The 12,474-nt window shown below is 40.5% G+C and overlaps 1 protein-coding gene across 1 annotated transcript in view; it reads left to right on the top strand.

The window, feature by feature from the left end:
- Positions 1–12,474, top strand: part of SLC35F1 (solute carrier family 35 member F1) — a 415,450-nt gene that overhangs the window by 365,089 nt on the left and 37,887 nt on the right. The window contains exons 4-6 of the mRNA XM_027551122.1: positions 1,226–1,385; positions 9,019–9,175; positions 11,364–11,416. Of these exons, the coding sequence (XP_027406923.1) occupies positions 1,226–1,385; positions 9,019–9,175; positions 11,364–11,416 (370 nt within the window). The remainder of the gene's footprint in view (positions 1–1,225; positions 1,386–9,018; positions 9,176–11,363; positions 11,417–12,474) is intronic.

Below are 12,474 nucleotides of genomic sequence, written 5' to 3'. Positions count from 1 at the left end.
GAATCTGGTTACTGGGTGGTAGGGTGACCTGTTTAGGATTCTAGCAGAGGAGCTATACTGGGCCCTGAGACCGGATCACCAGTTCCTCATTTTTTCTTGTTTAGTACATGGAGTCGAGTCCTGGGAGCCATCCATGAGTCTAATGGATGTGCCTCTCATGGAGTGTCCAGAGGTCATTGCATCTTACCAGAAGGTGGTCGAGACAACCAGTTCTGTGGAGTCCAGAGCATCGTGTTTGAAAGCAGGGCATAGACTGGAATTGGGGCCCTCAGAATTTATAAAATGGTTTCACATGGGTTATTTTCAAACTTCACAATGATCTTTAGAGATAGTCTTCATTTATACTGACAGGAAATTGAGGCTTCCTGAGTTTGTGGTTTGCCCAAGGTCATACTGCTCGAAGTAAGGATCTAGTACTCAAATTCAGGTCTTTTGGCTCCCAACACAGGGGTCTTCTCATTCCATCAGGTTCTCTTTCTACATGATCAGGGACAAACTCTCCACCATCTCTTAGGGCTTCCTTGTCAGATGGAATCTCACTATTTGTGCAAAATATATAAGAAATGAAATCAAAGATTTCTTAATACTCTGCTTTCTTTTCTCTCTCTGCTTTTTTACTTTTTTTTTTACAGTAGTTTTTAAGTATTTGTAAACTTTTGAGACTAATATTTGTATTTATATTTAGGTTTTTTTTCCTATAAAGAGTGACAGATTAAAACAGACTAAAGTAATTTTTATTGGTAGTGGGGAGAAAGCTCCGGGAGAAATGAAGTTCAACTTCTGTTTAGATCCTAATAGGTCATAGACTAGTATATGACCACTGCTCCTTCACCTCCCATTCCCACATCTGCTTCCAGAGTTCTGGGACCATCTAAAATGGCTCTGTCTATTCTCTCCACGTCTGAGTGTCTCCATGGAGTCAGCCTGGGTGCTAAGGAAGATGAAAGCTGAGCTGCCCTGACACCATGGGGGCAGGAGAATCTTCACCACCAGCCTGACTTATTGATTCGCCTTCTCTGCTTTTCTTCAAGGCTTGGGTTTAAGTAAAGTTCATGTCATTTGTTTCAGAGTCTGTTTTAATTTCATCATTTCTGGGTCTTCCCAAAAACTCAGATTCAGGGAAAATGTCCTCTCTGCCGAGAGAATCATTTTTCCCACAGTTTCTGTCAAATGGAAAGCTTCCCTCTGAACTCCCCACTATTGTTTCCCTCCCTGCCTGCCGTAGCTCCTGGACTGCTTTGTGATCCCAGTGGTGATCTTGCTCTCCTGGTTCTTCCTGCTGATCCGGTACAAGGCTGTGCATTTCATCGGCATCGTTGTCTGCATCCTGGGGATGGGCTGCATGGCGGGCGCGGACGTGCTCGTGGGCAGGCACCAGGGAGCAGGTGAGTCTCCAGTCTGCCAGGTTACTTGCCTCTGTGGGTGAGCCCAAGGCAAGACACGGGCCGTTTGTGGCTCATGGTGCGAACCAGGAACCTGGGCGCCCTAGTGTCTGCGGCCTACTCATGTTTGTTCCCTTACACCCAGGAGAGTGGCACATAGAAGGTGCTTCAGATATGTTTCCTGAGTGAACAAAGGGAGCAAAACACAGCTTTCATGCCCATTCTACAGGAATTCAGAAACACGCAGACTGTGTTTAAAGCTGGGAGTCATGACCCATTTGGAGCATGTGCTGGAGGCTAAAGCTGCCTGCCCCAGACCAGCTGTTAGAGACAGTTTCAGTGGGTCAGGCCATTCCTGAGCCACCGGGACCATCCCCACCCCCTACCTGCCTATGCCTTCTCTCCCAAGTCAGAGAAAGACAGAGCTTTCAAATTACTGGGTGAAGCTAGTCATATAGGCCTACATGTGGTTACTTAAACTTTGAAGAGTAGATTAGGAATACTCGATATTTTTATGAGGGAGAGTCAAGTTCAGTCTCCTCATGCATCTTTTTTGTTGGTTTGTTTGTTTGAGGGGAGGGCTTTGGGCAGCAGTCCCTGGTGGCTCAGACAGTCAAGAACCTGCTTGCAATACAGGAGACCTGGGTTCGATCCCTGGGTTGGGAAGATCCCCTGGAGAAGGGCTACCCACTCCAGTATCTTGCCTGGAGAATTCCATGGACAGAGGAGCCTAGCGAGGTACTGTCCATGGACTCGCAAAGAGCTAACACGACTGAGTGACTAACACTTTCACTTTCACAGGTAATTACCTTGTAGACCCACACGGTAAGCTTCAACATTTACTCATCAGAGTGCTATGCTCTTCTGGGGAACACTGATCCAGAATGCTTTCTAGAGGATCACTTTTAAAGCAGTGTAGTTCTTTAAAATATACCCCAATTCCTCAAGCTACAGAAAGTTTCAGAGGGCAGGAAAACAAAAACAAAAACAATTTTCTTTGTCAGCATCAGGAACAGGATAAAAAGTACAGCTCTGTCGGTTTGGAATTGCCTTTTCCTCAAGGGAATTAGGGATACAAAGTTAAAATTGGGGCATTTCTCTCTGAGACTAGGTCATAGGTAATACCTGAAATGAACATCATTTATGTTTTTAAGTTGCACCATAGAATTTTCTGGCTGAAAGGGACCTTGTCTGGCAGCCCTGTATTTAAGACACAAAAAATGCCAAGACACAGAGAAGCCAAACGAACTGCCCGAGGTCACACAGCTGAGGCTAGAAAAGGCTTCCTTCCCTCTCCTGCATTGCTAGAAGCTGAAAGTATAACAGCAAAAACTGCTGGGAGCTGAAGGTATAACACAGAGCAAAAGAGACAGTCTCTAGCCCTTCCAAATGCTGCTTACACAGTACCATCAGTCCCCACCACAACAGATGTGCTAAAAACACATGCACCAGCTCTTCCCAGATTCTGTTCTATGAAATAGTGTTCCATTGGATACTGATAAGTATTACGTGAAAAGGCTAGTTTTTGCTCTATTCCCATCATGATCCCAGTGTAGATCATCTCTTTGAACCAATGAGACAGTATTTTTGTCTGATACAATGTGGCTGGTTGTCATAAAGTCCCAGTTGAATTACCCTTTCTCAGCTTTGCTTGAACTGTGTAGTAAGCACAGACTAAGCAGCAGGTGCTCTTCTTTATGAACATTTTGCTCTGCCGAGCCTCCCCATTCACCCTGGCCATCATTTTGCATCATAGTCAAGGAAGACAATTGTCATAATAAATCTAAGCGTTTAGGCCCCAATGTTAAACTGACTTGATTTGATTTCATTAGGTTGTATTCACTAATCCTGTAAAAAAAAATTTTTTTTATTCAAGTGAAGTGTTAGGAAAGGAGTACTAGTACTATTTAAGAAAAATAAAGTAAGTCCATTTGGGAGTCTTTCTAAAGTGGTCATTTTTTAAAAGAATGAAACGCGCGAGAGCAGTGTTTTATCTTTCGGTGTGACTGTTTAAGGCCTATAGCTTCATTCCTGTTGTAACATATGGAGGCCCAGTTTTAACAGAATTGGATTTTATCACTGTTGAATACCATCCATGCTCACATAATGGTGCCCACGTATACAGCATGATGTTCTGAGGGCAGCCCAAATTTAGGATCCAAGGGCACATTTTATAAAACAATGATTGGACACATCTTATGTCTTTAAAAATATTAAATTAGGCAGTAACTTAAGCTATCATATGAAATATTCTGAAAAGAGAAAATAACATACTGGTTTTGAAGACAATATAAGCCTCATGTGCATCATTATCACAAATGTTCCATTGGTTACCCTAACTGTAAGAGTTGGTTAAATTGCATTAATTAGCCAGAGCCAGAACTTTTGTAAAATCCTTCAAGCACTCACCAGAACTTGAATCAGGCATTCAACTCGATATAACGTGTCATCACTCTATCAACAGCTTTTTGCAGAAAAAGAGGATGACTGACTTAGTCTTTTTTATATTGCTAGTCCATGGTTCTCCTTAGCTTGGGATTTTTAAAATTCTGTCCTCAAGGACATTTTTTTCTTGACTTGATCTGTTACCTCTTTATTTTATTTCTTAAACCTTCAATTTTGTATTGGAGTATAACCAATGAACAATGTTGTAATAGTTTCTGGTGAACAGTGAAGGGACTCAGCCATACATATAACATATATCCATTCTCCCCCAAACGCCACTCCCACCAGGCTGACACATAACCCTGAGCAGAGGTCTATACAGTAGATCAGTCCTCAGGGACTCTTGATATTGGCCGTGGAGACTGCCTTGGAGCCTGCAGAATGATCTACAAAGTGGGACGGAAACAAAAACACATTCCAGTTTTATGTTTGTCTTGGGAACAACTGATCACCTACTACAGGTGCCCCCAGGCTGAACTCAAAAGGCGACGTCTTTTCCAAGTTTGTCCATGAACCTCAGGGGGCCTAGTATGTGCATTCATTCTTTGCCACCTTCCTCTAGCTCACAAGCCTCCTCTAACAGATCAGCTCTGCATTTACTGACACCTGTGGGAAAGACATGTGAGAAAGTGGCTCTTGAGAAAGTGATAGGTGTTGGAGGGTGTAAAAATGATTTAGTAATAAGGGCAAAGAGGTTTCTCCATGATATTTCTACTTTCCTTGGAAAATGTATGAATATATAATAAAAGGGGAGGTTAGAAAATCATAGATTTAAGATTAAAACTCAATTAAAATAGATCCTTGTCATAAAATGTATTTCTTACTCTTCAAAATATCTCCTTTCTATAACAATGCATTTATATTGTATCTTATAGTTCACTTATCAAAGATGTTAGATAACATAATGACACTTTTCTTTATTACCAGATATAACTTTATATTTATTTCAAAAGAGAGGAAATATTTTCAAGGAATTAGATAATTAATCTTAATTTTAGAAGATGATAGTTTTATTGATGCCAAGTACTTTCCTATGCATCATCTCATTTTATCCTCTTAATTAGGCAAAGAAAGTATTTTTATTCTCACTTTTGCAGTTGAAGAAATCATGACTCAGGGAAGATAAGAAACTTGTGTAAGGGCACACCACTACAAAATTGTGTCATAGGATGTGAAATCTTTCTGCTACACCACTTAATACTTATTTTTCCATAATTGTGACTCTTGTAAAAAATTGTTCAATTGTACTATTGTTCAACTGTAGTAAATTAGGATGAATGACTGTCCCAGGTTGTCCAGAATGGAGGTGTTTCCCAGATGTAGTACTTTCTGTGCTAAAGCCAAGTGAGTCTCAGAGAAACAAAGCAGTTGGTTCCATTTAAAACTCAAAAATGTTCAGTGAGATGGCTTCATTTTCCTAAATTTCATGAGTAGACTTACAACACTCTAGAAGACTATGTTGTTGTTGTCAGTCGCTGAGTCATGTCCAGCTGTTGGTCACGCCATGGACTGCAGCACGCCAGGCTCTTCTGTCCTCCACTATCTCCTAGAGTTTGCTCAGATTCATATCCATTGTGACAGTGATGCTATCTCTAATTCACCACTTATTCTTGAACTAATGGTAAGTAGTGATTTTAAATAACATTCCCTCTTCTCTCTCTACTACACAGACACAAGTATCCCTCCAAAATTAGTGTTCCTAGTACTTAATGAAAACTTTAATAAGGAAAACCAATTCTTGCAAAGCAATTATGACTAGGTTGTTTAGAACTAAGAAGCAATCCAAAATGAGAAACGGCCGATCCAAACTGACAGGTGGTTATTCAAAGAGAATGATTGATTCACTCTTTTTAACCACCATTTAGCGAACACTTAATAAGTTCCAGATGATATACTAGGCATTTTACATTATTTTGCATTTTAAAGTCTTATTGACATTATTTTATAGTATCCTCACCATAACCTCATTTTCAAATAAGGAAACTCAAGTCAGAAAGACTCTATAGCTTGCCCATGTTCAACAAGTATTAAGTGATAGAGAGGCAATTAGAATCCATGTCTACCTGAGCTGAAAGATGTCGCCACTCAACGTCTTTACCATGGGATGGAAAAAGAAAGACCTTTTCTGTCAGCTCAACTCATTCAGGCATTTATTGAGAACTTACAATGCGCCAGAATCTGTGCTAGGGACCACACAGAATATAAAACCAAGTAAGTCACGGTAGACCCTTCAACCATATTGTGGAAGAAAAGAGGGAGAAGGGAAGACATGCAAGGTAACAAATAACAGACGTGAAGCAGAATGCAGTGAGGGCCACACACAGGTACAGTTCCGTTCAGTTCAGTCACTCAGTCATGTCCGACTCTCTACGTCCCCGTGGACTGCAGTATGCCAGGCTTCCCTGTCCTTCATCAACTTGTAGAGCTTACTCAAACTCACACAGGGACAAGAGAGTGAAATCCAGAGGAGACAAAGAAGGCATGGGCTTGAATGGCCTCCTCATAATTTCAAGTGTGTCCGTTTACCCCAAGTCTGCAAAACATTATCACTCATTGTGGTTTCACCCATAAATGACACATTTGCTCGATATAATTTTCCCTGTGAACATTCAGAAAAACTGACTCAACCATGTTAAATACCTATTGTGTTAATAGGGCATGTTATAATTTCCAGTTAACTACAAATTGTATTATATCAAACACTTCATTTATGATATGGTTAGATAAAATCATGTCCTGGTTAGTTCAATTATATTTAATCATCTAAAATTTCACACATGCTCTATGTGTAAGTATCTACTGTCAAATGATTTAAAAACTAATAAATACATTTACTGGTAAAATATTAATAGATAGTATTTAATCATTTTGTCCCCAATAACTTAGAAAATACTTCTGAACTTGCAGTTACACATCATTGTGTCATTATTAACAAAAATTATGACTGAAAAATTCAAAGTACTAGGGAGTAGATGCCACATAGTCAAAGGCTTAACAGAATAGACCATAATGAAACAAATGTGAAGTTTGAGAAAGATTGGTGGGACTATTCATGGAAACAGTGCAGCCTTATTTTAAGACTTTTAAAAGCTGGACTGATGTTTCTCTAATTTCTATTAAAATATTTCATTATAATTCAACTTTCCTGAATCCATTCATATAAAATTAATTTCATTAACCAAGAATTCTACCGAGCAGCATTTCCACACTTCACTAATACAATAATAATTGAGATTCATAGTAATGGCCCCATGTCACCACAAGATTCTGAAATGACTTCTTGAAAAGTGACTGAATCATGTTCATTATAATTTTATAATCTTAGTAATGTATGCTTTTTATTTTATCAGGTATTCCTCAAATGAACTCCTTAAAATTATGAGTTCTGTCATGATTTTCTAGTTGACACATAAAAGAGGGTTCAGGATGAGGAACACGTGTACACCCGTGGCAGATTCATGTTGATGTATGGCAAAACCAATACAATATTGGAAGTAATCAGCCTCCCATGAAAATAAATAAATGTATATTTAAAAAAAGATTATTCAGTTTTGTAAGTTCATTTGTATCATTTATTTTTCGATTCCACATATAAAAGATGTCATATGCTATTTCTCCTCTGTCTGACTTACTCCGGTCAGTAGACAGTCTCTAGGTCCATCAGTGTTTCTGCAAATGGCCTTATTTCATTCTTTTTAATGGCTGAGTAATATTCCATTGTGCGTATATGTGTGTGTGTGTATCATATCTATCTATCTATCATATCTATCACAACATTGTTAATCAGCTCTACCCCAATGCAAAATGTTTTGGATGTTAGAAAAAATAAAAATTAAATTTAAAAAAGAGATTAATCAGGTTACTCTGTAACAGCAACATTAATTTCCCCAGAAGTCACACCCAGGACACAGCCCTTAGGTTCCTTGGAACCTCATCACGTTCTTGGGTCATCTGCTCTCCAGGAGCCCAGTGAGGGCTACCAGCCCTTGCTGATCCAGACTCTCAGCTCCATTCCCTTGAGAGTGACCCCAGCAAGCTCTCTAGCCTTTCAAGCTATCTTCTCTCTCTCTGATCCTTACTAGGAGTGGAACTTGTCTTAGAAAAAGTGACACTAATGGAGTAAATATCCCTGGAGGTGACCACAGAGGCATGAGATCTCTCCCCATACCCCACCCAGATTATTTTATGTGAAACCTCTTTGTGGAGCGTGGGCAGTACTCCCAACTATACAGAAATAATCTGGTTCTGTAGTTTTAGATTGGTTCCAGCTAAGCTCTAGGGTGAGTCTCTCCCTTAGAATCTCAGTAGACAGAGTCCCTTCCCCAGCTTGCACCTCTTCTGCCCCAGAACTTCACATCTACTGAGTGCCCATGAGCCAACTACATAGGTCAGAGTTGGGGACCACTTGGGTACAGGCTTACTATGAGGCCTCCGGTTGCTGATTCCCACTATCCTTCCCTGACTTCATACTTCCTGGAGTAGAAAGAGTTGGCCTAATTATAGGAAATAGTTGGGTACATAATTTATGAGAGATTGGACATAAACCAAAACTAGCCAAAATTGAATTTAGAACAAATAGATACTTTTTATGAAAGAAGAAAAATATTGATGTGATAATGAATTACATGTATTTTCACTCTTCTGTTGCTTACTTTAGGAGAGTTGAAAATTTCAACCCATAGTCCATTTCAGACTATGAACTTTTCAACCCATGGACAGAAGACATGGGACTCTTATGAGACAGTACAATCCAGAAGAAACTAGTCCCTCTCTTAGCTAGGGAAGACTTCTTATTGGGTAGACATAGCAACCTTTTTACATCACAACATATCTGAAGTACACATAAACAGACTTCACTTAATCTCAGCAGGCAAAATACAGAACTTCTATAAAAATGTCAGAATAGACTAATCATGTGTGTTAGTTCCTCAGTTGTGTCTGACTCTATGAGATGGCCGGTCTCCTCTGTCCATGAATTCTCCAGGCAAGAATATTGGAGTGGGTAGCTATTTCCTTCTCCAGGGGATCCTCCCAACCATGGGATCAAACCCAGGTCTCCCTCATTGCAGGCAGATTCTTTACAGTCTGAGCCACCAGGGAAGCCTCAGAATAAGCACAGGAAGCTGATTTTGCTGGGGCCAAATTCTTGTTAGAGTTTAATAAAGCTTCCCTTTTCTTTTTCTGTTCCTAGGGGAAAATAAGCTGGTGGGGGATCTCCTGGTCTTAGGAGGAGCCACACTGTATGGTATCTCTAACGTCTGGGAAGAATACATCATCCGAACTCTGAGCCGAGTGGAATTCCTGGGAATGATTGGACTCTTCGGGGCATTTTTCAGTGGAATTCAGTTGTGAGTAAAAAATAACAAGAAATTCAGGCAGTTGACACTCTTAGAGCTTATTTTTTAAATGTTTTTCACTTAGGTTATGGCTGCTCACTTTATTTTGTAAAAATCAGAGCTAGAAACCTGTCACCAACCTCCCATATGAAATCTGAAAACTCAATATCTTTATTAATAAATTTCTTCCAAACTAAATGAATTTTTAGTGAATTTATGTAATGGACTTTAAAGATAATTTATAAGAAAGCATTAAAAGTACATTGATTCTCCAAAACCAGCCAATGAGGTTTTATTAATACTTAGAGAAATAGGAAAACCAAGTGTAAATGCCATGATTTGATGCACTTCCAAAAAAGGGCATTCTGTTTACTAGTGACAACTAGTATACTAGTCTTTTACTAGTAATCACAACTAGAAAACTTAAGAGTTTAAATTTGTCCTTTTATAATTTCTTTTATTGCTCATGGGTTTGCACAAGTGAAACCACATTTCCAATTCATTTCTTAGGGAATTTCCTGGCAGTCCAATTGTTAGGACTTTTACTGCCATGGCCAGTGTTCAATCTCTGGTTAGGGAATTAAGATCCCTCAAGCCTCATGGCTCAGCCAAAAAAAAAAAAAAAAACAGCAGCAACAACAAAAATTCATCTCTTAGAAACTAGAAACTTAGCGTTTCCATTTTCCTTAAATGGGTCAAGATAGAACACAGGCATTCACTAAGCATCAAAAAGTCAGAAACAACGAACTTTCAGTAATTCTGGCCTTGGAGTATATGTCATCACTCACTAGGGCTCAGAAGTTGCTATGGAATAAGTGTCAAGCAAAGCCTAATTTTTCATCAATAAAGGCCATGTATTTTAGCTTCACATAAGAGATAAAGAAGCATAATATATCCTCCTGTCTAATTTCAGCAAATCCTGTCTGCAACGCAAGTAATTCTGATTTTCACCACATCACTTTCTACAAGCAGGTTCTTTGTCATTGCGTCTGTGTCTGAAGTTATTTAAGGAGGCTCTTCTGGCATCGCTTTAAATCCGTTTTGCAAATAGGCTCTTTCCAAGAATTCTCCAAATTTTGGTGTCCTGAGATACAGGTGGGGGACTCCATAGCAAACAGGGCCAGGAGATGGGAAGACTCTCTAAGTCAGATTTATTTGGGATTCATTTTGAAAACATGATGGCATTTTAAAGTTTCTAAATTTGGCACTTCAGCTTCATAAGAGGAAAAGAAATTGCTTAGTTCAACGGTTCGTAACCAACATTTTGTAGATGGATGGCTCATTTTATGGATTATTATTCTTGAATCCGAAAAAAAGTATCTTCGGAGATCTAGCACTCATCTGCTTCAGTTATAGACCGTTAGAACTGATGGAGCCCTTCAGAGACACTGCTGCCAAAATCATGGAAGAGGCGTCTGAGTGTGTTTGGCAAATGGGTTACGTTAAGGGAGCAATAAAACCAAAGTGACACAGGTGGGGGGGCCATCCACCCTTCCTGGTCCTCTTTGAGAACAGTGGTTCTCAGAGTGAAGTTCTCTGGCCAGCAGTACTAGCACCACGTGGGAACTTGTCAGAAATGCACATCCAAGGGCCCTCCTCTGATCTACTGAATCAGCCTCTGGAGGGTGGGGTCCAGGAAACTGTTTTTTTTATTTTTAGACATTTTTGGGGCTTATTATTTATTTTAATTTTGGCCTCATTGGGTCTTCCTTGTGGTGCACAGGCTCAGTTGCATGTGGGATCTTAATTCCCTGGCCAGGGATCAAACTTGCATCCCTTGCATTACAAGGCAAATTCTTAACCACTGGACCCCCGGGGAAGTCCCCAGGAAACTTTTTTTAACACCCTCTCCAGGTGGTATTTTTGTACATTTAAGTTTGAGAAACACAGCCCTGGAGAGTGCTCAATCGGAAAACTGATTAAACCTGCAAGCCCAGAAATTTTCAAACCTCGCCATGTACTTTTGAGAAAGCTTCTGAGCGAGAAGTGAAAGCTAGGAGGCAGCCTGGCTGAGAAGGACGGTGGTGGGTCTGCAGGAACCAGTCTTGGGCTGAGCTACCTAATGAAACTAGCCTCTGTGTGATCCAAAGTTACTTCTGGAATTCAATTGATTGCTTCATGATTTATATAAATCTGGTTAGTGAACAACGACAAAAGAAGGCCGTGTTGCTCATCAGCTCTGCTTTCTTTCAATCCACAGAGCGATAATGGAGCACAAGGAGCTGTTGAAGGTGCCCTGGGACTGGCAAATAGGTAAGGGGTTTGCTCACCTGAGATGCTGTTTTTAGTAAACCAGGAAAATAACCTTTGGAGAGTGACTGGGGTGGTGGCGAGGCACCGACCGGGAAAGGACTTAGACTGCAGGGGGACAAGAGAAAATGAAACCACCCTTGTCAATCTGGGGACTCTCACCCACTAGAGGAGACTGAACTGTATGATTCATAATGTTTCTTAATTGAGCCTCTGCCCATTATCATTGTCAAGATGCCATTAGTGTAGACACAGAAGTGTGTTTTTAGGTTAAAGACCAACCAGAAAGAAAAATGCCCGAGGTGCTGGTGAGACGCAAATGACAGCAATTTGCTCTAGCTGAGAAACACAAAACTGATGTGATCGTTAAAAAGTGACACTTTACTAAAGGGAAAAAGAACTGAACTTAACAAAAAGGCGCAAAAAAAAACAATGCGACGGGCATTCTGAACCCATAAAAACCTTTTCAGAAGGGAGCAGTTTGCTCAGAAGACACGGTTAATTGATCTCCAAATGGACTCAGTGGAAAATAGTAGACACGCTTTGAGCTCCTTCAGTCATCCAGGGCAGCTATGTGCCACCTGTTTCGAAAGTCACTTTTTTCTTATAAAAGAAAATAAAATTAGGACAAAGAGTTAAGATCCTAGGTGATGCTCTGATAATGATCACTCAGCAAGCCTTGGAAGGGACTGACATTTCCCACCCTCAAATGCCAGGGAGGGAGCCCTGAAACCTCCCCTCAGTGTCTATAACAAGACACTTGGGTTCTAGCACTGAGCACAGAGGTTGGCTTATGGGGGTGCTTGGAAAATGCATGCCCGATGAATGCAAATGGGAAGTGAAAATACAGGTGGTTCACCACTCCAAAGCAGACTGTTCAAGCCATCCCCAGCTTACATGGGTGTTCATAGAAATAACGGTGATGGTGGTGGTGGTGGTTTAGTTGCTAAGTCGTGTCTGACTCTTACGACCCCATGGACTGTAGCCCGCCAGGCTCCTCTGTCCATGGGGATTCTCTAGGCAAGAATACTGGAGTGGGTTGCCATTTCCTTCTCCAGGGG

Source organism: Bos indicus x Bos taurus, chromosome 9 (assembly GCF_003369695.1).
Source record: "Bos indicus x Bos taurus breed Angus x Brahman F1 hybrid chromosome 9, Bos_hybrid_MaternalHap_v2.0, whole genome shotgun sequence".
Taxonomy (NCBI): domain Eukaryota; kingdom Metazoa; phylum Chordata; class Mammalia; order Artiodactyla; family Bovidae; genus Bos; species Bos indicus x Bos taurus.
Note: the sequence above shows the minus strand (reverse complement) of the source record. Positions and strands in the feature narration are given on the sequence as shown.